General features: G+C 39.4%; 1 protein-coding gene across 2 annotated transcripts in view; it reads left to right on the top strand.

Annotated features, from left to right (window-relative positions):
- The window catches only part of ST8SIA1 (ST8 alpha-N-acetyl-neuraminide alpha-2,8-sialyltransferase 1), a 139,384-nt gene that overhangs the window by 69,098 nt on the left and 43,942 nt on the right, over positions 1-26,344 (top strand). Inside the window, exons 3-4 of one of the 2 annotated variants that reach the window (XM_023209077.1) lie at positions 12,691-12,800; positions 18,610-18,702. In XM_023209077.1, the coding sequence (XP_023064845.1) occupies positions 12,691-12,800; positions 18,610-18,702 (203 nt within the window). The remainder of the gene's footprint in view (positions 1-12,690; positions 12,801-18,609; positions 18,703-26,344) is intronic. The other variant, XM_023209078.1, reaches the window with a different exon arrangement.

Here is a 26,344-nt window from a genome sequence, read left to right as displayed (position 1 = left end):
ATGGTATTAGGTCTAACATTTAAGTCTCTAATCCATCTTGAATTAATCTTCGTATAAGGAGTAAGGAAAGGATCCAGTTTCAGCTTTCTACTTATGGCTAGCCAATTTTCCCAGCACCATTTATTAAATAGGGAATCCTTTCCCCATTTCTTGTTTTTCTCAGGTTTGTCAAAGATCAGATGGTTGTAGATGTGTGGCATTATTTCTGAAGGCTCCGTTCTGTTCCCTTGGTCTATATCTCTGTTTTGGTACCAGTACCATGCTGTTTTGGTTACTGTAGCACACCATCAAATTCCTTGGGGTGTCTAAGTGTCACTTCCAGAAATAGAGAGACCAAGAAATTAGGGAAGGGTGCCCACTTTACCTCATCTTCTCTTTTGTGTATATGTGTGTGTGTGTGAGTGTGCATGTATATATATACACACACACACATATATGTGCTTTTGTGTGTGTGTGGGTGTGCATATGTGTGCACACATTTTTTCAAGAGACAGGGTCTGACTCTGTCACCCAGGCTGGAATGCAGTGGCACAATCATAGCTCACTGCAGCCTTCAACTCCCAAGTTCAAGAGATCCTCCCACCTCAGCCTCCCGAGTAGCTGGGACTACATGTCCATGTCACGATGCTGGGCTAATTAAAAAATATATATTTTTTAGTAGAGACAGAGTCTCACTATGTTGCCCAGGCTGGTCTCAAACTCCTGGCCTCAAGCAATCCTCACGCCTCAGCCTTCTGAAGTTCTGGAATTACAGATGTGAGCCACCATGCCTAGCCTATATTTTGTTCTTTTTTTTTTTTTTTTTTTTTTTTTTTTGAGACGGAGTCTCACTCTGTCACCCAGGCTGGAGTTCAGTGGCCGGATCTCAGCTCACTGCAAGCTCAGCCTTCCGGGCTCATGCCATTCTTCTGCCTCAGCCTCCCGGGTAGCTGGGACTACAGGCGCCTGCCACCTCGCCCAGCTAGTTTTTTGTATATTTTAGTAGAGACGGGGTTTCACCATGTTAGCCAGGATCTCAATCTCCTGACCTCGTGATCTGCCCGTCTCGGCCTCCCAAAGTGCTGGGATTACAGGCTTGAGCCACCGCGCCCGGCCTTTTTTTTTTTTTAATAGGGGTTTTCTGGTATAACCTTGTCTGAGAAACAATAAAGGCTTCCATTTTGAAGCAAAGAAAATAACCGTAGCAACAGTAATAAGTTTGAAAGTCTCTGAAGTACTGAATAAATGATTTGTTTCAATTCCATGTGCATTTGCAGCCACTGTGCACAGCTTTAATACATAATCTCATGACTCCCAGCACATAAATGAATTCTAATGTGCCTCTTGTCTGCTCGAGTTTGTTTAGCATTCCTTGCACTTGTAGGGAATTTTATTGGACTTTATACCTGCAGTCCCTTCATAGGTCTTAAGGTTGAAAAATGATTTGGAAGGCAAGTAATAGAGTAGAGAAAGTAAGGAGAAGGGGTGAGGGCGAGCCATTGAAGCAGCTTTAAGAGAGGTAGGGAGACAGGAAATTCAGGCTGTGTATGAGGAAACACAGGTGCGTAAAATGGTGTGGAGGGAATACTGGGTGTATGCATAGATAACAAGGTGGTAGAAAAGAGTGAACAGGAAGTTTAGGGTGTTGAGAGGTCCTGGGTGGGTGCTTCAATGAAGATCCCAAATGTTTTTGTCCATGAGCTAGGGAAAACATGGTACATTTTTTTTTTTTAATTAGAAAAGTGATTTGCCCTATCTTTTGTTTTAGAAGAATTAGGATATGAGAATGAAGGACTGATGATAGGCAAGAATTAGAGGCCGATTTATAGCATTAAGCCATTTTAAACAATAGTTACAATGAGGGTGGAAAGAGGGGAAGAACAGAAGAGCCTCTGCGGAGGGAGGTGTTAGGTAGATATTAAGAGAGAGGTGAGCAAAAATGGCTCTGAGATTTCTAGCCTGTGTTGCTGAGAAAATGTTGATCTTTTAAAGATAAAAATAACAATTATTGATCATTTACCTTGTGCCAGACATAAGTCATTTAATCCTCACAACAAGTGTAAGAAGTCAGTACAATTGTTACAAGTGAGACAATGAAGGCACTAAGGTTAAATAACTTGCCAATGGTCATAGAGGAACACTAAAGCCAGGGACCGGATGCAGGCAGGTAGGCTACAAGATGATGTTCATCAACACGAAGATGTGCTTTCTGTATCTGGAGAAAATGAATCTTTCTGTGGTATTTCCAATGAGGTGACTGCAAATATGACGTCTAGCAATGGCATGAGGCTTAGTTCTTCCTGCTGCTGCTGCTTCCATTTTCTGCTCCACTACTAAGATGATTGGCACTACCTTTGAAATGTTGGGCACGCCCTTTGTTATTTCCTTCCCTTTCCATCATGAAAAGAAAACAGTTTTGAGAACTTTCAAAATGTGGTCAACCTCTGCCCTAAAGTGTAGGCACAGTCTTTGTCACCTTATGGTTCCAGAAACAACATCAGTAAGAAATTTCAATTCATTGAGACTTGACTACGAAATGTTTAATAAATCTACTGCATGGGCACATGAACTGATGCCATATGAGTTGTATCCAGAATAACAGATCATATGTGAAACATACAAAACACTTTTTGGAATGCTTTCGTGTTTTTTTTATAACAGATTGAGTAAGAGATTTTAATAGGCAAATAGCATCCACTACATAAATATTCACATCATTCAATTTCCAAAGAAGCACCCTGTGTAGAGAGCATAATACTAAAGTTATCCTTTTAAAATCGCAATTTTGGCCCGGCACGGTGGCTCAAGCCTGTAATCCCAGCACTTTGGGAGGCCGAGACGGGCGGATCACGAGGTCAGGAGATTGAGACCATCCTGGCTAACACGGTGAAACCCCGTCTCTACTAAAAACTACAAAAAACTAGCTGGGCAAGGTGGCAGGCGCCTGTAGGCCCAGCTACTCGGGAGGCTGAGGCAGGAGAATGGCGAGAACCTGGGAGGCGGAGCTTGCAGTGAGCTGAGATCCGGCCACTGCACCCCAGCCTGGGCGACAAAGCAAGACGCCATCTCTAAATAAATAAATAAATAAATAAAATCACAATTTTATTAATAGAATGGGGAATACAAATCTTAGCAGCAGCTTTCTGGAAATTTGTTTTCATAGAAGAACTGTTAAAAGTCCTTGAGTGGTAGGCCACTGCAAATATTCTGTAACTAGCATGTACAAATATATATCTTCAGGGAAAATTTTGTGTAATTTTTTTAAAGGGTTTAATAATTAAATATCTATAATGAGACGTATTTTTTTCTCTGAAATAAGTGAACTAATTACCAGATATTTTCATCATAAAATGCTTACGTATGCAAAGTAAGAAAACAGCTGAATTTTAATTTGGACTTCCAAGGGGCTAAATGACTGAAAAAGCCAATACGTGTTCATTTACTTACTGGAAAGAACCAAAGCTGCTTTTGATTCGGCTGCATCTTGTTATTATTTTGTTTGTTTAGCTGGGCACCATGCTCGCTAGGAATTTGCTTGTGGGAAGTTGCCAGTCCTTAGTTGAGGTAATAAAGTGACTGGGGTACAGGAATAAGGAGATGTTCGTATGAGGAGTATTGTTGGAGAGTTGGGGACTTGATTGGTGCACTGGTTAGAATGCAATTAGGTCCTGGAGCAGGGCAGTGCAATTAAATATGTTAAGGAGGGATAATTAGGTGGGAGGCCGAATGATGTAATTACATTCATAAGAGAGGGGCTATAATTAAATGTGAGGCAGGGGTGTGTATTTAGATGCCTAAGTTGAGGATATAATTAACATATGGGCAAGAAATTAAATTATGTGTATGGGTGGAGCATAATTATGTGTGGGAGTCCAGGAGGATACGTGGGTGAGGGTATATAGAAAGAAATGGGTCAGAGTGCAATTAGATGTGTGAGTTGATGTTCTTATGGTCGAAAACTTGAGATTTTCATTAAGAAGGGCAAACATATGTTTTGACGTCATGATTGATAGCAGGTGGCATGTAGTGACAGCCTTTCAGACCGCTCTGAAGGCTTGCAAAGCAAACTCTGTGCTTTTCCAATATGGTTTGAGACCTGCAGCTAACACTCGGTGCCACAATTCTAAATACTGAGTGGCTTTATAATTTTTCTAGCTTTAAAACACAATTACATGACAAAGAATACCTGCTCCCCCTTCCTGTCAAAGAGAAAAGAGTTTGGCAGGGATTACTATGGCAAGTAAACACATCAACAAGAACAACAAAACCCTCTTACCACCACCAACCAAAAAACCGATTTTTCTTTATATTGCCAAATGTGAAAGTGAGCATCACTCTTTTAGCTAAAAGGGTATCACATAAACATAAATGTGTAACAAAATCAACAAAACTTAGTTATGATAGCATCATTATTTTAAATTTCTAAAACAATATGTTTTCATGAATAACTTTAGCATCCTCCCAACATATAAAGGCAACAAAGCAACAAATGTAGGCTGCAGATAAAAGAGGAACTAGGGAGTGGCAGAAGGGAGCCAGGGGAAGAATGATCACAAGGAAATAGGTGAAAAATTATTCAGGGCATCTCAGAAACTTACATTGAAGCAGTGGAGTATGGTAAGAGTGATCATAATAATCTGATATATCCTATATTAAACTTACAACATGGAGACTCCTGTTGTCATCTTCAAAAGCTAGAGAACATTTCAAGTATTTGTTCGTTGCTTAGATAATTGTTGAAATTAAAGGTATTTAATTGGCCACTAGTCTGCTTAAACTGATTCAATCTAGCACTCAATTTTCATAAACCCCAGATCCTCAGAGCCTCCTCATATCTGCTCAGGCCTTAGGTCAGTTCTGACAGAACGCCACTATTGGTAGAATCCTGGTGAGCTGGTTGCTTCAGGGATTCTGAAGTTTTTAGGTTCAAAAAGACTCCAAAAAGGATTCAAGAAATCTATATTTAAGGTTAGTTATTTTTTGTAACGTGGATGTAAGGGCATTGCAGCCTGCCCGCAATCTCTTGTTCTGCCCTTTAGTGGTTTTACAGAACTTCTTTTTAATTCTTAGATTTTGATTTCACACCAATGCATGATGCTGATTTTTAAAATTACAGATATGCCTCAAAGGCAGCCTCTCACAAAGGCTATTGTTACTTAATTTGTAATCAGAAGTGCTCTTAGTAAAATGTTGTGCATTCCTGTGAAAATTACTGTTGCATCTCTGTCCACTAAGTGGTTTACATTTTCTTTTTCTCCATGCACTTGCTACTTTTTGCCCTGCCTCCCAGACCAGCTCAGACTCTGCAACAATTCATGATTTATGGTGGTTAACTCATGTGCTTCTAGAGGTCACACAATTATCTTTCAAGGCATCTAGTTATGTCTGTGGGTTGGAAGATGAGTAGGTGTAAAGTCTCCTGGTGCCAGTGGTCGAGGTCAGTGCTGGCTCTGCTGTTTGGGGTTGGGGGTGGAGTCCCAGCTCGCCAGCTCTTTGTTGCTTTGTGTGGATTGCACAAGGAGAGGAGGAAGAGGTGGGATTCGGGCTCTGGAAATGACTCTGGTAAATGAAGCTTTGTTTACTTAATTATAAAAACCATTCTGAGATGCTCCAGTAATATTTACATAAGGCACAAAAATCAGGGTTTAAATTCTTCAGATTTGAATAGCATTTTTCCAGAAGTCATATTGTCAGCCAGGAATATGTTTGCAGCTGGCACTTAACAAGCCTTTTCACTCTCATGCATACTACAAAACACCAAAGATCCTAATTTTTGTTTGTCTTTTTTTTCACCTTCCTAATATTATCTAATAGACCAGAAATCTCAACTACTTTCATATGCCTGAAGCTGTGGATCTCAGCTTAAATGTTAATTCCTCAGAGAAATTTTTCCTAACCTTATAGCACTCTGCACTTTGCTGTCATGTTTGTTAAATTCTGTTTTTCTATTTAGCATGTAAGCTGCATGAGCGGGGTATGTGTCTGTTTTGTTAACCATCACATTTTCAGCATCCATAACAGCTCCTGGCCCATACTAGGTGCTCAATGAAAAGTTGATGAATGAACAGGGAAGTTAGGTATTAGGGCTATTTGAGAAGAGGCACGAGTGATGCAGACTGTGGAAAATGAGGATAAGGGATATCTCAGAAGCAACGCACTGAATGGTCTTACTGATGGGTTCATATTTAGAGTGATGGGGCTCACACTTGTTCTTCAAATTTGGAGATTTATTTATATATTCTTTACAACATAAGGAAATGCCATTTTAGGTCCAGAAACTGCTGAGAATGGATTAAATGCTCCAGGAAAATTTTGTGATTAAATAACTAATTATTGAACAATTTGTTGATCATCTTATCTGTACTTAGCCCAGATACGACGTGTTGAAAAAAAGATATGATACCTGCAATGATTTCTACAAACATATATGTCATTAAAACTCATGACTTGATAGAAGTTGTATTAATAAATACACCCTTGGCTGGGCACGGTAGCTTATGCCTGTAATCTCAGCACTTTGGGAGGCTGAGGCAGGCAGATCACCTGAGGTCTGGCCAACATGGTGAAACCCCATCTTTACTAAAAATACAAAAATAAAGACCTGAGTGTGGTGGTGTGCACCTGCAATCCCAGCTACTAAGGAGGCTGAGGCAGGAGAATTACTTGAACCCAGGAGGCCGAGGTTGCCGTGAGCCAAGATTACACCACTACACTCCAGCCTGGGTGACAGAAGAGACTCTGTCTCGAAACAAACAAACAAACACACAAACAAACAAACAAATACATCCTCAAAGGACCAATGACCAAAAAGATTGATTTGTTCAAAATCTATATAAATTAGCTTGGGTAACGTGGTGAAACCTCGTGTCTACCAAAAAAACACCAAAAAACAAAAAATAAAAATTAGCCAGGCATGGTGGTATGAGCCTATAGCCCCAGCTATTCTGGTGGCTGAGGCAGGAGGATCGTTTGAGCCCAGGAGGTTGAAGCTACTGCGAGCCGTGATTGGACCACTGCATTCCAGCCTTGGGGACAGAGTGAAACCCTGTCTCAAAACAAACAACAAGCAAACAAACAAAAAACACAACAACTATATAAAATTGAAAATAAATTTGAAATTGAAAATATCTCACACAAATATAGACTAAATATTAAGTGCTCTAGCAAAATACTAACTTTCCCCTAAGGAATGCAATTTTGTTAGTACGTAATAATGAATTAATATAATATATTTATATGGGACTTCAAAGGTTCCTGATAATGGTCAATGCCTTACCTTATTTTAAGTCTCATAATAGTCCTGGAAGATTGAACAGACGGTTTTTTATCATGCCTTGTTTCCAGTGAGGCACTGAGGGGTTGAGGGGCCTGACAAATCTGAATCTCAATCCAGATGATTAATATAATATGGTCACTAATAAGATGGCCATTAACAGATGGAACAGTTACAGATAAAAAAACTTTGGACAAAGATCCATAGGATGGTTAGTGGCTGAGAAAGAAAAGGAAATCTTTGAGGTTGGGCGCAGTGGCTCATGCCTTATCTCGATACTTTGAGAGGCTGAGACGGGCAGACTGCTTTAACCTGAGTTCGAGACCAGCCTGGGCAGCATGGCGAAATCTTGTCTCTACAAAAAATACAAAAAATAGCCGTGTGTGGTGGCACGCACCTTTAGTTCCAGCTACTTGGGAGGCTGAGGCAGGAGGATTACTTGGGCCTGGGAGATCAAGGCTGCAGTGAGCAGTGATGGCACCATTGTATTCCAGCATGAGTGACACAGAACTAGATCCTGTCTCAAAAAAAAAAAAAAAAAAAAAAAAAGGAAGAAAAAAGAAAGAAAAGAAAAAAGAAAAAAACTCTTGAGCTCATTACTATAGTTAATCTGTCTAATTTATCCTTGCATTTAGAATAGATTTTTTAAAGTTAGCAAGAGTGTTATAGTATATTATATTCTCAAATCCAGTAGATTATTTTCTTGCATAGGTACAAGGAGACACATTTGAAAAGACAGTATCTAATGCCTTAATAAAAATATTCTCTGTTAAAATAATAATATTCATGTGGCAATGGATGACCAAACTTCTTTCTATATAAGTAGACTCAGAAAGGAAAACGTCTTGTTCATACATCATTCTGGAAAACATGGACCATTGCCAAGCTGAGAAATTGAGGAGGTATTCTGTGAGTGTTAATGAGAGTATTATCTCAATTACTTTAAAAAAAACCCATAGTATTTTCTCAGTTAAGTTTTTTAGCTGTAAATGAGCTTTGGTGTGCTGTTATTGTCCATTGATGTATTATAAGTGCCCAGAGAGTGCACTCAGGCACTCAAGAAATATTTATTGAAATGAAATGAAATTGCTTGTCAATAAAAAGTCAAAATGGCTTTGTTTTTAAACCCCTGGACTTTTGTTTGAGGGCTTTAGGGGGATGGTATTTTACTAGTGCATGGATATAATAGCTAAGTTTTCTATTAATAAAATTATTACTAATTTTTAAGGTAATGTGATAAATTACTATTTTACCATGTTCTACAGAAACCATGAAATCTAGGCACTTCATGGCTTGAGCAAGCCAGGGAGACTCTGCTAGAAGGAGGAAAGAAATGAAAAAAGGAAGGAAGACGAGTGGACTTCCGTGCCAGTGGCTTGGTTAGATGCTTCACATCCACAAACTCATATAATTTCATGAAAATCTGTGTGAGGTTAGACCCCTTCCAGGACAGGAAGCAGAATACAGAGGGGTTTGACAGCCTATCTTCCAATTCCATAGTTCCACAGTATGGAAGTTAGGAGGTAATGTTTATATCTAGGACTATGTTGCTGCTTTCAAGATCCATTTGTTTTGGGGCCAGATTCCTGACAGAAAACCTGGAATTCCCGGTCTAATAGGTTCAAGCAAGAACCACTCTTTAACAACAATTGAAGGGATTTTTAGTTGGCTTTTATAAAGCAAACTAAATATTAGTTGAGGATGAGTGAACCCAGATTTTTCAAATAAGCTATATGAAAATAAATATGCAAATGTACATGTAGAGCTTACTCAGATCAGGTTTTTGTTCTTATCGCTGAACTAAATCTACCTTTTTCAAGGTCACCAGTGACCTTCCTGTTGCTAAGTCCAGTGGCAATTTTCAGCTCTTGTCTTACTTAATCTATCAGTAGCATTTGATGTATTTTTTCTTCCTTTCTTCTTGAGACACTATTTTTTTTTAACTTGGACAATTCTTAGACCTCTTCTCTTTTCCATATGCACTCATTCACCATCCAGTCTCCTGACTTTAAATACCCATGCTGATCACTCTCTATTTTCTATCTCCAGGAAAGACCAGCTCCCTGACTGCATAGTCATATATTCACTTCCTTACTTGACATTGCCACCTGGGTATCTAAAGGACATCAGGCACTTGACATATTTAAGATTGAACTCCAAATTGTTCCCCAGAAACCTGCTCCTCCTGTAATCTTCCATATGTTGGTAAATTGCAAGTCTATCTTTACAGTTGCTCAAGCCAGAACTCTTGGAATCATCCTTGATTTCTCTCTTTTTCTCTTGCCCTGTTTCCATTGTATCAGCAAATCCAGTTAGCTCTGTCTCCAGAATATTTCCAGAACCTGGCTACTTCTCACTATTCCTAGTGATGGTGATAGGGTAGTGTGAGAAGCAGCCAGATTCTGGACATATTCTGGTGCAACAGTTACCAAAATCTCTTACAAAAGACTCCTATCTGGTCTCTCTCTTTCTGCCCATGACATTCTACAGCCTGTTTGCATAGCAGTATAGTGATTGCTCCAAAATATGTCATAATGTCACTCCTTTGCACACCCAACGTTGACTTGATTCTCATCTTAGAATAAAAACCTATGTCTTTAGAATACCCTACAAGGCCCTTCAGAATGTATTCTCCAACCTCTCTGCTAGTCTACACTCCAATATCCTTCCTACTTCTCCCTCCCTCACTTCTTCATCTCCAGACACAACAGCTTCTTTGCTCCCCCTTTCCCATCCCAGGAATGTTTTCTCCTTAGGGTTTCTGCCCCAGGGGTTCCCACAGAGATCTGTGAGGCTCACTACCTCATCTCCTACAGGAATTTGCTCACTGATCACCCTATTAAAATTGTAGTTCCTGGGGCCAGGTGTGGGGGCTCACTCCTGTAATCCCAGCACTTTGGGAGGAAGAGGTGAGCCAATCACCTGAGGTCAGGAATTTGAGATCAGCCTAGCCAACCTGGTGAAACCCCATTTCTACTAAAAAAAAATAAAAAATACAAAAATTAGCTGGGCATGGTGACGTGTGTCTGTAATCCTAGCTACTCAAGAGGCTGAGGCAGGAGAATCACTTGAACCCCAGAGGTGTGGGTTGCAATGAGCCGAGATTGTGCCACTGTACTCCAGCCTGGGTGACAGAGCGAGACTCTGTCTCAAAAGAAAATGGTAATAATAATAATTGCAGTTGCTCTCCGAAAGCATCTCCTAATCCTTTCATAGCAATGCTTTCTTCCTTTCCAAAGTTTATGTCACCATCTGACCCACCGTTCATTTTACTCATTTATCTTTACTTATCATCTGTTTTCCACAGTAGAATATAACCTCTGTTGGAACAGGAATTTTTACTTATGTCCCTGTCACCCAAGGCAGTGCCTGATGCAGAGTAGGCACTTTGTAAATACCTGTGGAATAAACAAACAGCTACTTTGAATATAAGTATTTAAATCTTCATCTAACAAATTATAGCTCTAACTGATGTTTTTCTAGTGTTGATTCCAGGCCCTCCTCTATTTCTTGCCGGTCCCTCCTCTCTGGATCTGCTCTGATGTTTGTTGGGCTGGTCTCTGGTGTAGTAATGCAGGAAATTCTTAACTCTGCTGGCAAATGCTTAGACATTACACTTTAAGTACTGTATTTTTATCAACAATATTTCCATAGCTCTGGCTGTTCCTTTGACAACTAGAAATCAGGGGATCAAAATCCTCTTCTTGTGCTGCATTAACTTGCCACCTCAGCTACCAATGAATACAGAAACACCTGGAATTTTATTTTTGGTTTAACTACTTCCTGCCTATATAAGGCCCTTACAGTGTATATTCATATACTTACGGAATTTATTCTTTTGGAATAACCCATATTATTTGCCTGAGATTCATCTAGGGTGGTTATTTTTGATGCCAGCTGTGTATATGTAAGGTCTTTCCCTAAAGAACTCCAGCTGCTCTGTGTCGTTTCAGCAAGCAGGAAATTCTGTACCTGGCAGTTCTTGCTGACCCAGCTAGAAGTGGCCGAATGACGCATTTCACTTTCAGGGGCTATTGCTGGGTTTTCATATTCATTCTATAAATAGCACTTCAGGGAACACTCAGATACTCTGAACATTTTCTTTGCAGTCCAGTTCAGTGTTGGCAGAAGGAAAGTCGCATGCTATCTGGTTCTGCACAAGCCACTTGCCCCTTAGTGGATCCTAAGTTCTAGACAGACCCACCCAGAGTGTTCATTAGCTCATAAACTAATGCTGAGAGCATTACTCTCAGCAAATACTTCTGTGCCATTGTTTGTGCTGCGTTCCGTGCCTGGAGGAATCCTACATATTCTTTATTATTATTATTATTATTGTTATACTTTAAGTTCTAGGGTGCATGTGCACAACGTGCAGGTTTGTTACATATGTATACATGTGCCATGTTGGTGTGCTGCACCCATTAACTCGTCGTTTACGTTAGGTATATCTCCTAATGCTATTCCTCCCCACTCCCCCCTCCCCACAATAGGCCCCAGTGTGTGATGTTCCCCTTCCTGTGTCCAGGTAAATCATGCTGCTATAAAGACACATGCACACGTATGTTTATTGCAGCACTATTCACAACAGCAAAGACTTGGAATCAACCCAAATGTCCATCAGTGACAGACTGGTTTAAGAAAATGTGGCACATATACACCATGGAATATTATGCAGCCATGAAAAAGGATGAGTTCGTTTCCTTTGTAGGGACATGGATGCAGCTGGAAACCATCATCCTACGTATTCTTTAAGGTTCGGCCCAGGTGAGAAAGCTCTCCCTGAGTTGGCTCAGCAGAAACACCTTCTTCTTCCTTGTGGATTGCCCCATAACATTCGGTCTGTATCTCTTTGGCAGCAACTTCAGCGTTATAATAGAGTTTGTTACCTAGGTATATATTTTCACACTCTCATCATCCCTGTCTCTCCTCACATCCCAAACTATGAACCCTCAGGCCTGTGACTTCTGTCCGCATGTATCTCTCCCCAACAGTTAGCAAAGGAAATATTCAGAAACATTTGTTGAATGAATGGCCGATTGTATGAATGAGTTTGCAATCACAGAGGAGAAAGGAGCTCATTTGTTTCCAGCTTAATGGCTTTAAAAATAATCCTGTGTTTAGTTTGTATTTTTTTTTTTAATTTTCCCTAGCAAACACCTTCTACTATGTGCATGGCCAATTGGAGATGAAAAAAAAAAATAAATGTTGTTATATTTAAATACACTTCAGGGAGGCTTTTTAAAATTTTGCTTTTTAAATTCCAAGGCAACAGACTAGTTTGTTCCTTACAAACTTCTTGGCATCTTTCTTTTCACATGCTCTTTTTTGCTCGACCCAGTCTTCAGTCAAATTCCTCCAAAGGGTCTGCTGTAAACAATGATTTTGTGAGCAGTTGTGTGTTCTTTGCAGTGAAAACCCGCCTTGTTTTCTGTTGCTAGGCAACCCCATTCCAGCTGCCATTGAAGAAATGCGCGGTGGTGGGAAATGGTGGGATTCTGAAGAAGAGTGGCTGTGGCCGTCAAATAGATGAAGCAAATTTTGTCATGCGGTAAGAGAGAGCACCCACAGCGCGGCCTCTGCCTTCTCTCCTTTTTCCCCACCCCTCCCTTAAGCCCTGGGGCTTTTCAAAACTAGTCACTTGTGATTAATCAGTTGTAGCACGCTCCTTAGCTTCACTTCCAGCTCATAGACAAGTGAGTTTAGGAGAGAGGTAAGGGGAATGAGGGAACATGCCCCGAGAAAGTACAAAGCCGAGAAGGCTCAGGCGGAACAGAGATACCCATTCTGCTGTGAATAAAAGGAACAGGGGAAAGTAGAAAATCTCACATCTCATTTTAGATTGTACAGCCAGGTGATTCTGACTTTTTAAATTGTTCTTTTCCTTAAGGGCAACTCTCTATGAATAAATGTTTTAATGGATTCATTTTGTTCTATACCATATTTCTAGTTTTTCACCAAAGCATGTGTAAGTAGCAAGTGGGATCTGAAGACAGATTAAATCTTTGAGTGAGTGGGAAAACTGGAACAAAGAAGCAGGGGTAAATTTCAAACAAGGAGGATGCTTGGTAAAGGGACTGAGCAGATTGGTGATGTGCACATCTGTTCCAGGAAAAACAGGAGGCCCCTGCAGGAGATGAAAAGGAATTGCTGAGACATATTCAGCCAGGGGCAGAGACTGCCAAATTGTAGTGGCAGCAGCCTGCACTGCTGGGTGATTCTGCCCAGACATGCTTACCAGCCAGGCAGAGAAGGAAAGACAGCAAGTGATTCGATAAAGACAGGTTTGGGATTATCTGGGTGAGAGGGAAGAAGGACAGGGAGTGACAACTTGGAGGGCTCTGGCTAGAGAGAGTGTAAAGTAACACACCTTGAAATCTGGGCTGGGCAGGAAGAGAGCTCTGAGATGAGTGAAGGAGAAAGGAAAGGGAAAAATGATGGGGTCATTCAAAGCAGGGGTGAGGTAAGTTGTGGCTCCTGGCTGTGAATGAAGGAGACGTGGAATAATAAAAAGAAGCTAAAGTCAAAGATTGGCTTTCTGGAGGGCAAGATTTCAGAGCTCAGGGTATCTGGGGGATGAGTGGACATGTTGTAGAAAAAGAAAACATTTGTTATTGAGAAAATAAAGGAACTTTGAGGAGAGACTCTGAGAGGCCTTTCAGGTGGACCCTCAAGCCTCATTGAGGTGGAAATGACTATGAACCAAGTGCCAGCAGACTCTGTGGCCAGGAAGGGTGAAGACCGCAGCAACACCAAGGACAGAAAGCTGAGCGAGATTTTGTATTCCTGTTTATTTTTAAGTATAAACGAATAACAGTCTAGGCACGGGAAAAAGGTAGCCTAGAGAATGCTAAGCCACCTCTGAGCCCTGAGCTAAGTGGGAGAGGGAAGAGTAAAGACTTTATTTGAGAGGATTTCAAGAGAGGCCATGTACTTATGGGGGCTAAGTTCTCTCTCGGAGTTAGTCTCCTTGAAAGACATTTTTTCTTACTTGTTGAAGCCTGCAGGAGAGTCTACCCACCTTTCCTTCATACAGGTACCCCCAGCATAGTTTTTCCTCTGTATTGTAGTTTTTCTTTTCAATATATACAAATAATAGGAAAATGGAAAAAGTACAAATGTAATTCTTTTAGTTCCAGTCAATGGAACACCTGCTCGCTGAGCACCCATAACATATGGGCCTTGAGCTGGCTCTGGGAATGGTGTGTTGAACAATTCTGTATTGGATTTATGTCCTAGAGATGTGCTTGCTACCGTGGGGGAATTCAGACACACGGGAGCTTCTCAAGAGAAGTGGTGTCTGAGCTGAGTCTTCTCTTCATTTCACCCTAAGCAGAGGAACAACCTTTCCCAAGGGTCCAAGGTGGGAAAGACAGCAGGTGCTGTTGCAGTGTCACGAACAGTGGGGAAAATGGCTTGAGATGGAGCCAGAGAGGTATTTAAGGTATTGGAGTGGAGAAAATCGCCTAGAGAGCATGAACAGGTGAGAGCAGAGCCCTGAGCCACCTTCAGGCACCCTCTTCAGTATTTTGGCATTAGGTGAGGCTGAGGAGCCAGCAAAGAACACAGAGAGGTAGGAGACAAGTCCTTGCTGTTGTTGACTAGGTCTGTGACCTACAGTGCATTATTTTACCTTTGCTGGGGCCCGGCTTTCTAATTTGTAGGGGGAAGCAGAGTAGTCAATTCCTCAGGCCCTTCCCACTATGGCAACTCTTACTCTATGACTGTACGAATACCGTATAATTGTAACACCGTTTATGTAGTTTAGTTTATATTTTCAAATTGCTCTTGATTATTATTAGTTTATGTGCTCTTTCCAAAAATTATGTAAGAAAGAAGGAATACATAGTATTCAACTCACAGATTCATAGAAGTTAAGTGATTGCAAGTGGCCTTGATACACGTGGAAGTGTAAATACACTTCGTGCAGTATAATAAATGTATTTTTGTATTATTCATGAGTGTGTATGTGTGTGTGTCATCCATTGGTGAAGATGGACATTTACTGACATGTAGAAGACTAGGCTTAGGCACCATAGAGTGTTATCTGTTATTTCCAGTGGGCCATATTTATCACAAGTAAACAAGACTTTGTTGGTCTTATATGCAATCTGATGTTGAAATATTCAAGTTCAGAATTAATGGGCGCTTCTGATTAGAGTGCCTGGCACAATATTAAGCATAATGTTTCTAAAATATGGGGAGATGAGGGTTGAAAGAATTCAAAGAAGGTAGCACCGTAACTAGAGCTATGTATACATATGCCTTTGATTTAATTTCAAGAATAGTGCTGTTTTATGACACATTTTAATTTTTTAAAAGCCTTATGTATAGTTTAAATTATAGGAGTAATAAAAGTTGATAAATTGTTTTAAAATTATTTGACCATTTGCAGATCTATTAATAAATCGTTGCTTAATGTGTATTTTGGGGCATGCTTAATATATCAAAATATTATATATTCAAAATTAAACATTTAATGAATAAATGTCATATGTCCGGTCCTAGACTGTAGGGTGTGTGATGGACAGATGTACTGAGAGAGACCATCCAAAAATAGTGCTGCCTGTATGCAGTGATATACCAGATTATAGTTCAAAGTGTCTTCTAGGAGTAGGATATAACAATTTCATAATTTTCTTTGCTTAAATGTTTTCAAACACATCTTCTAGTGCTGAAAATCAATTTCCCATTTCTCAAAGTAAACATTTGCTCTGTAGCCAAAAGCAATACTTTAAAAAATAATATTGTTGAATTCAATTTATTGGGAAGATTTGCCAGACAAAAGTTAACAGGGATTGCATCCTCAAAAGGAACTGGTTGGCCTGGGGACATGAATGAGGGAACATAATTTTGTTGCCTTTTGAATTATGCTCAAATGTTATGTTTTGTATACTCACATATACAAAAGAAGTAAAGTAATTTTGTGATTTTTCTACTTTAAGATTTCTTTCTATCAAGCCCATTTCCCACTTGTTTCCACATCCCAATTCAAAGAATATTCATTTCTTGTTAAATCTCTGATCAGATCTCTTTTAAGATCATGAGTACAGTTGCTAAGCCGCTTCAGTCATTAATATGTGTTAATTGTGCCAACAGCAATAATGCAAACTTTGAAACATTTTACACCACAAATATGCCTTATTAAAACAATTTGACTTTATTAAATGTGCCTTTTGTGTACATCTTTGTAATTATCAACTTATGAGTTGAGGAACTAAAATTATGGTGTGCTTTTCCTGAGAGAAGAGATACAGGAAAGTGTCACAGATATTTGCACTTAAAGAAAAAGTTTACCCAGAACTTACACCAAAATGTATTGTCATTATTTTCTGGAAATACATCAAAATTCATATAAAATGTTATCTTTATGATTTTAAGCATTCCCCTCTGTTCTAGAAGATAATAAATAACTGCAAGTTTTTCTTTTCTTGAGCTATTACTCTGTGGCAGTAGATATGAAAAGACCCAGACACATGAGCCATGGAACACACAGGAAAAAAAGTATTTAGTCATGAAAATCAGTTTGTTTAATAATGACAAAACACGTTGACAGCACTCTCCAGCAATACTCAGAATTTACAGTTTTAGCATAACATAGCTGATTCTCATATGCTTCCAAGGGCAATTAAGATCAAAGCTTCTTTAAGAGACAAGTATCCAAATTTTAGTCTCTGTTTTATCCTGGAAGTCATCTTCCTCTTTGCAAAGATCGATTAAATCACAAGACCACAATCAGTTGCCACAACCGAATGAGCCTGGCTGTTAACGCATAAACTCACTCCCTCATGAGAATCCTCAGGCAATACCACATGGGATACGGGGCAACCACTCGACCTACTCTTGTACATACCTCAAGAGTAGGTTCTCTGACTTGGGCTCCACCCCCAAGCGCTGTGTGCTTTCAGTGGGCATTCAGCAAAAGCCACTGACTGGTTAACTGACCTGTTGGTAGCTACCAGAAAAACCAGTATCTTATCACCAAAGGGCAGATAAAAAGAAGCTTCTAAATCAACTGAGACAAGTTTCTGCCTAGGATGCCGTGATGTGGTGACACTCACAGGGTAAATAAGAGACAAAATCAGAGAACGTGAGCTGATCAGCTGAGTGGGTGCCTGGATACTGGGGGTAATTTGTAGGGAAAATTTAGTAGTTGGGGAACTAGCAGAGACTGCAATATTTGTAAGATATCTTTACCTACAAGTAAGTGATATGCTTTGGTTTATTGAAGTGATAAAAAGTTACAGATGCCCTAATGTGGTAGGAATCAAGTTAGACATGTGGTTGGAGAGGAGAAATGAGGACTCAGTAATAAAAGAAAGCTTAATGGAAACTATAGGCCCAATTGGTGTTTTCATAGATAATAAATTTATATTTAATTATTTTTGTATGCTATATATGATTTGTGATATTTTTTAATATTTACTAAGTGTACACATCAAGGTTAGGGAATTTTTTTTATTACATACCATTTTTAATCCTTACAACAATTCAATGAAATAGGAAAAATCATTATCCTCATTTTGTGTAATGTAGAAACTGAAGTTAGGCAAATAAATTAACTTGCCTAATGTTCCACAGGCAGAAAGCCATGGGGTTTGAATTTGGGGTGGTCATATTTCCCATTGTAAGCATTTGTAAGACATGGTGGCCAAGGAAAGCAACTGGGGCAGGGTGGTGTTTTGGGAATGGGAGTGGAGTGGCTATTCCCATCACCAGGGAAAAATCACCTGTACTCTTTCCTTTGGCTGAACTGGGATGGTGGATCACTGTATTTATTTGGATGATGAGCCATTATGCCTTCACCAGTAATCAGCCTGTGCACTGGCCACACACACACAAGTCAGACATGCTGTGATTTAAGTGAATAGCACATGGCCCTGAATGCACTCTTACAATTTAGATTTTGGAAAAAGAAAGAAAAACACCAGAAAATATATTAATTCTTCCCTGTCTTTTGAGGTTTATGGGTGTGCAGAGGTACTGTAGGTCTCGTGTCCTCTAGTGTACCACACTGTCCTGAGCTCTAATTCAGGTCTAAGAATGTCTGTCCTAGCCTCTCAAAAATATTTTGAATGGAATAAATACCTCCTAGTTACTGTCTCTTTCTTTTTGTAGATCATTTACCCCTTTGGCTGACATTATCTTTCTTCCTAAACAGGAGTGGTTTTTATGACAGCATTTGGAAGATGCTGATAGTTAATTATTCATCTAATGTCTATTAAAAGGGAGAGGTGGTTAAAAAAAGAAACAGTTACTTGTGAATTGAGCTAGAATTAATAAAATTTCTATTTGTATTATTCTAACTGATGATTTAAAATATGCGAATCATTCCAAAATGTTTGTTCTTGTTTCTCTAGATGCAATCTCCCTCCTTTGTCAAGTGAATACACTAAAGATGTTGGATCCAAAAGTCATTTAGTGACCGCTAACCCCAGCATAATTCGGCAAAGGTAAGAGTTTATGACTTCTGTTTGTGACGAATGAAGATGAAATCTTCTCAAGTACTTAGCATCTCAAAGGCAGTGAGCATAGTTCAGTTTGGGAAATCAAGAGGAAAACCATCTGGACAGGCAGGAAGGATGAAGAAGGGAATTGTAAATAAAGAAAGCAGGATTATGGGAATCCAAACAATATTTTATGCTTCCTCTGGGATTCTATTTCTTGCCTTTAGAGATGGTAGAAATAACAAGAAGATCAATTGTTTTGATCAAAGAACAGCACAATATTCTGCTTACTCATTACTGCTACTTTGCAATTTGTTGACTTCGGTCCCAATTTATTGATTGGCAACTGTGAACTGAATTAATATCAAGAATAAAAACAAAGCAATGACCAATCCATTACATTGCTCTGGCCAATCCATGCATGCATTAAAATAGCAATATTGTCAGGATGTACAAGAATATGTGGTTATAGTATACTATATCACCTTCCATTATATTATATTCAATCATATTTGGGAGAGCAGTTGTAAAATTCTTGTTCTAGTATCAATTCCAGAAATCTTGAAATTCCCTGGAATCTGGGAAGCTGCTGTGGGAGCTTCAGGTAGGGGGTCAGTCTCTAATTGATGAAGTGCATCAGTGAGCTATCAGCTGTTTCTCCAAGGATTGTTCATTGTAGAGAAGGAGGAATCAAGCATTGCTTTAGGTCCTACTGTGTCCCTAGCAATTAGGAGTGAAATACACAGATGTTCTGGGTCCTGGCGCTTGTCATCTAAGTAAGTCCCATCCAAGTGAACAGCATGTGTGTTCACTTATTCACAGTGTGGCACTACTTGTTTTGGTTCATAAGTATTCCCATAAAATACGTATTTAGAAATGCAATCAGCTTTTAATTTTGGGAGATACTGTTAAATTACCCCCCCCCCCCACACAATGTACCATTTATCTTCAATAATGGATAAGACTGATTGTTACCCATATGGAAAAATAATACTATTTGTGGGGAAAAAAGGACACATTATATTTTATTTAATTTGCATTTTTCTGAATATAAGAAGAGCTGAGTGGGTATTGACTATTAGTATTTTTTCTTCTGCTTCTTTGTATTTTTTGCCTACTTTTGACTTGCTTTTAAAAATATTTTTCTGGCCGGGCGCGGTGGCTCAAGCCAGGAGGTCAGGAGATCGAGACCATCCTGGCTAAAGCGGTGAAACTCCGTCTCTACTAAAAAATACGAAAAAACTAACTGGGGGAGGTGGCAGGCACCTGTAGTCCCAGCTACTTGGGAGGCTGAGGCAGGAGACTCCCGTAAACCCGGGAGGAGGAGCTTGTAGTGAACGGAGATCCGGCCACTGCACTCCAGCCTGGGCGACAGAGAGACTCCGTCACAAAATATATATATATATATATTTTTTTCTATTGATTTATAGGAACTCTATATTATAGATATTAAGTCTTTGTATCAAATATTTTATTCTAGCCTGTTACATATATTTTAATTTATATTCTATTGCAATTTAAAATTTTTTTATGCAATGAGACTTTTTAGTATTTTCCTTTATGGTTTCTTTTAAAAAACAATCTTTCTTTGGTTAACCTTTCTTACTCTGATGCTCCTCCCTTCCATGAAAAAAAATCCTGAATTTTTCTAATGCATTTATAGTTTATATTTAGAAATGTAATCCATATAAATGTATTTATTTCTATTCTTGTAAGAGTAACTTTATTGTTTTTCAACACAAATATATGTTCATTATAAGAAATCAAACAGAAAAGTACAAAGAAGAAATTAGAACACGTACAAGAAATTTTTTTATTAAAACAGTTTATTTTTTTTTTTTTTTTTTTTTTTTTTTTTTGTTGAGACGGAGTCTCACTCTGTCGCCCGGGCTGGAGTGCAGTGGCCAGATCTCAGCTCACTGCAAGCTCCGCCTCCCGGGTTTACGCCATTCTCCTGCCTCAGCCTCCGGAGTAGCTGGGACTACAGGCGCCCGCCACTTCGCCCGGCTAGTTTTTTGTATTTTTAGTAGAGACGGGGTTTCACCGTGTTAGCCAGGATGGTCTCGATCTCCTGACCTCGTGATCCGCCCGTCTCGGCCTCCCAAAGTGCTGGGATTACAGGCTTGAGCAACCGCGCCCGGCCAAAACAGTTTATTTTTAAACACCTATAGATTCACAGAAAATTGCAAAAAAACAATTTACAAGAAGGTTCTACATAGTCTTTACCCAGTTTCCCCCAAAGGTGACACATCTTTGACTATTATTTTGATTTGGGAATAAAATAAGTTTTAAGCAGGAACACATGTTCCTTTGGAGGGAAATGAAACATTTAATATATTGTATCCAAGACCAGAAGATTCTGTTTTTCTACCTGAATATGTGGAGTTGTTGTAAGATTTAAAAAGGAATGTGAAAAAGAATGTTCAGAGCAAGATTTAGAACAAGCTGAGGGAGAGAGGGAGGGAAGAAACGAAGGAGGGAGGGAGAGGGAGAGATTGTTTTTTGGGGAAAAAATATAAATACAAATGGAGGAAGGACAGAGTCAAAAATTAAATTTTGAAGAGGAAAGTTAAGCTCACTATGAAGAAAATATGCATGCACAGGCAAGAATCATTATCACTAACGTTGGTAAGTATTTAGTTCACATTTCTGTGTGCCAAGTTCTGTGCTCTTTATAGGTAGTGCCTCACTTTGTCCTTAAAACAATCCTAATAGACAGGAGCTATTTTAGTTTATGCATTTGACAGAAGAATCCTGTGATGTGGTGAATCTAGGAATCTGTTCATGCACACAGCTGCTAATAATCGCCTGGAACTTCACCCAGGCCTCTCTTATTCCAAAGCCCATGCTCTCAACCAGGGACATCTCTGGTCACTGCTGACCAACTGCTTTTTCTCTGTTCTCACACTACAACACAGAAGACTGTGAAAAGAACCAAGATTGCGGGGTGTCTGGCTGTTTCCAGGGACCAGCCCCCACCCTGAAGCTGCATAGGGCCTCAGTAAACTCATTAACATTCAAAAAGATAACACCATGGAGTTTCTAAAGATTTTAGGCGTTGTATGTCACAAAATGAGATCAAAGATCTCAAATATGTATTTCAGAATATTACACCATCACACCCTCTCTCATCTTTTTCCGAAATCCATATGTTGCCCAAGGAGACAATAGAGTTTTCCCAGAATAATCAACATAGAAAACTTCTGCCACCAAATGTGTTTGTGTTTTTCCCCCACACACCAAGCAAGCAAGCAGTTCTGCAGCAGACACCAGCGGGGTATCTCCAATTCAATTCCAACACTATCTACAGATAGTGTCAGATCCCACAGACTGAGGGCTCAGTCCTACAAGACTACCCACCACCCCTACCAGTCACAAGTCTAGGCCTCTGGAACTTTTGATTGACTGGCTTCAAGTTGAGATTCCCCCAACTCTCTTTTTGGGTTTGATTAATTTGCTAGGGCAGCTTACAGAACTCAAGGAAACACTTACTTACGTTTATTCGTTTATTATGTTACAAAGGATTCAGAGGAAGGAGTGAATAGGATGAGGTATGGGGGAGGGGACGTGGAGCTTCTGTGCCTTGGCACACCACCCTTAAGAAACCCCCACCTTCTTATCTGGAAGCTCTCCAAGCCCCGTCCTTTTGGAGTTTTATGGAGGCTTCGTTAGTAGGCATGATTGATGAAACCATTAACCACTGGTGATCAACTTAACCTGTAACCCTTTTCTCCTTCCCAGAGGTCAGGGAGTGGTGCTGAAAATCCCAACCCTAGAATCCTGCCTTGATTCTTTCCAGTGACCAGCCCCCACCTTGAAGGGCTGGTCAGCTGTCAGTCAACTCATTAAGATGCAAAAAGGTATCACTGTGGAGTTGCTAAAGATTTTAGGAGTTACAAGGTCAAAGATCAAATATATATTTCATAACATACACCATCACACCCTCTGATCTTCCTCTGTGATTCATGTGTTGCACAAGGGGACAGTAGCGTTTTCACAGGTTATACATAATTTTGTAAAAGTGAAAGTTTCTTCATTTTAAAAAATGTATTCAATGTAACAACATTTCTGTTCAAATCAACATGCATACACCAATTCCATTTTGTAACAAGAAAAAATTGCATTTACAATAGCATCAAATAATATGATACATTTAATTAAACAAGAAAGCAAATCCTCTTTGGAAAAAATATGAAATTTTATTGAGAGACACTTTAGACAACCTGATTAGATGTACTGATAATACCATGTGCATGATTGAAAGACTCAGTATTGTAAAGGCACCAGGTCTACCCAAATCTAGCTACAGATTCATTGAAATTCCAATGGAAATCTTAATGATGCATGCATGTGTATATGTGTGTTAAACTTCAAAAGTTATGTAGAAATATGAAGAGCAGAGAATAACAAAGAAGCTCTTGAAGAAAAAATGATTGGCAGAGTTGCTTTATAAGATGTTAAGACTTATTAAAAAGCTATTATAATTAAGACAACATGGCTCTGGTGCAGAGATAAACCAACTGAACAGTGAAACAGAATAGGATACTCCCAAATATTTCCACATAGATATAAACCATATATATGACAGATGTCATATTTATATCAGTGATATAAATATGAAGAGTCGAGAATAGCGAAGAAGTATAAACTTTTCAAAACGATGTTGGGATAATTAGATTACATATGGGAAAAATATAAAGTAAATTAAACCTCTACCTCATAATTTATACCAAAAATTATTTCAGGTGGTTAAGACTTAAAAATAAAGCTACTGGGCCCAGTGGCTCATGCCTGTAATCTCAGCACTTTGGGAGGCTGAGGCTGGTGGACTGGCTGAGGAGTTGAGACCAGTCTGGGCAACATGGCAAAACCTCATCTCTACCAAAAAATACAAAAGTTAGCCGGGTATGGTGGCATGTGGCTGTAGTCCTAGCTACTTGGGAGGCTGAGGCAGGAGAATTGCTTGAGTCCAGGAGGTCAAGGCTACAGTGAGCCAAGTTTGTGCCACTGCACCAAAGTCTGTTGAGTGAGACCTTGTCTCTAAAATAAGAGGAAGAAGAAGAAGAAGAAGGAGGAGGAGGAGGAGGAGGAGGAGGAGGAGGAGGAGGAGGAGGAGAGGAAGAAAATTTAAAATAAAAATAAAAGCAACTAACAATACAGCTAGGGACAAAGATGTAGCAAGTAAAACTATAAGGAATAATAAGTAATCACCTATCAGGGTAGGAAGAGTATTGGGTTCAGGTGTGGAATAATGGGACTTCTGGATTGCTAGAAGTGTTCTTTTTCTTGGCCAGGCTGGTATAGCATGGATATAAACTTCATAATGATTCCTTAGGCTGCATATGTGTGTTAGATGCACTCTTCAGTATATATACTTTACTAAAAATGTAAGAAAAAGGTATGCTAAGTGATGGAGGATTATACAACTTATAGTTTAAAGGTTCTCAGTTTGCTTTTTTGACAAAATTGAGTTCCAGAGAAGTATACTAGAGTGTAAGTTCTATATAAAAGGGATCTCAGTGTCTTGAACATAAGGATTGATAAAAACTGTTTTTTTTTTTTTTTTTTTTTTGAGACAGTTTTTCACTCTTGTTGCCCAGGCTGGAGGGCAGTGGAGCGATCTTGGCTCATTGCAACCTCTGCCTCCCCGGTTCAAGAGATTCTCTGCTTCAGCCTCCCAAGTAGCTGGGATTATAGGCATGCGCCACCATGCCCAGCTAATTTTGTATTTTTTGTAAAGACAGGATTTTACCATGTTGGCCAGGCTGGTCTTGAACTCCTGACCTCAGGTGATCCACCTGCCTTTTCCTCCTAAAGTACTGGCATTCCAGGCATGAGCCACCACACCTGGCCAATAAAAATATTTGAATATAAATATAGTTAAAGCCTTATCAGTACCGCTGTCAGTGTTGTGAAGCTCTGTGCTCAAATTGGAATACAATGTTTTAAGTCATCAATTACCAACTTTTCATTTTATAGAAGGGATCAAACAGGTAGCAAGTGCTGGAAACTTTTGGTTAAATACATCTGAGACTGCATTCATAGCATCTTCTTCACGTGGCTAGCAGTATATGCAAACAGGGTGGTATACAAAGTGCAAACACTTGTATGTAGGGATTAAAATGTAGATGATGCTATACTTTCATGGCCCAGTAAAATGGAAGAAATGATATTAAAGTGAGAAAGGCCGTATGTATTTCTATATTAGATTATCCTATTTATATTAGATATTTTATTCATATCTCGTAGTCTTCCCTCAAAGCTGTGCAAATCCAAGACATCAGTAGTTACCTTGTACTTTCATGTGATGAAAAATTAACCTCATTGGGCAAAGATGTGCAGTGGAAATGCTAATTTTCATAGCTGTCTCCAAAACCTTGATTCTGCTAAAAATATTCTATCAGAAGTTATAAGCATTAAGAGTTTTCACTACAAAATTCTGTTAGAAAACATCAGGAACAAGATAAAACAGGTTTTAGAAAAATTAAGTACACATATTTGAGAGGCACACACAATTATAGTGACAAAAAGAAAGTTGGAGAAGGTAATACTTATTGCTCTATCTGAAAGAAATTCTCAGTAAGAAGGAGCTTTGCTACAGTAAGAAGGAGCTTTGCTACAGCCTTTGTTAGGATATCTTTTTTTTTTTTTTTTTTTTTTTTAGGTATAATTATTTAATGTCTTTAAAACACAAAACTTTTTTTTCTTGGAGATATTTCACTTAGGAGAAAAATGCTGATATAGAATAAAGTAAAAGGAGGTGCAACAGATGCATCTGGCTCCCTACATTATGTTCCGGGGTTCACTTTGGATGTCAGCCATAGCTGCAGGGGAGTCTCCTTGCCTTTGCAGGAAGGGATCTCTAACCCCCTGGTCATAGACCAATACTGGTCCATGGCCTGTTAGGAACTGGGCCGCACAGCAGGAAAGTGAGCAGTGGAACAGCGTGCATTACGGCCTGAGCTCCACCTCTTGTGAGATCAGCGATGGCATTAGATTCTCACAGGAGCATGATCCCCATGTGAACTGTCCATGCAAGGAATCAAGGTATGTGCTCCTTATGAGAATCTAATTCCTGATGATCTAAGGTGGAACAGTTTTATCCCAAAACCATCTCCCCACCTCCCCACCCACCCATGGAAAAATTGTCTGCCATGAAACCAGTCCCTGGACCACTGCCTTAAAAAAAAAAAAAAAAAAGGATATCTTGTTTGGAGTGCATTCTTCTTGACAGTACCCAGAACAAAAAGATTAGTTAGGGTGCCTGAGACATAAGATTAGAAAGGGCTTTGCAGTCACATTCATCCTCTGATTGAATTTTTATGGGCGAAGAGAGGAGAGAGGTGGTTTTAATCTGGCAGCTAGATCTTTAAACTCCTTACTATTATCCTTTTTCTTCCTTTGCTGGCCTTTGCAGGTGGAAGGCAGAGGATTCATACATATCAGTACCCTTCGTCAATGCACCGTCTGTAGCCTTTCGTCTTAAAACATTTTTGTTCAAATACTCTTTATTTTATTTGTATGAATTTCAGGGATATAGTGCCATTTTGTTACATGATTATATTGTGTGGTGGTCAAGTTAGTGTCCAAATATCCTTTAAAAGATTTTTAAAATCCATGATTCCCTTGATTATTTTAATTAACCTAA

Source organism: Piliocolobus tephrosceles, chromosome 10, assembly GCF_002776525.5.
Source record: "Piliocolobus tephrosceles isolate RC106 chromosome 10, ASM277652v3, whole genome shotgun sequence".
Taxonomy (NCBI): Eukaryota; Metazoa; Chordata; class Mammalia; order Primates; family Cercopithecidae; genus Piliocolobus; species Piliocolobus tephrosceles.
Note: the sequence above shows the minus strand (reverse complement) of the source record. Positions and strands in the feature narration are given on the sequence as shown.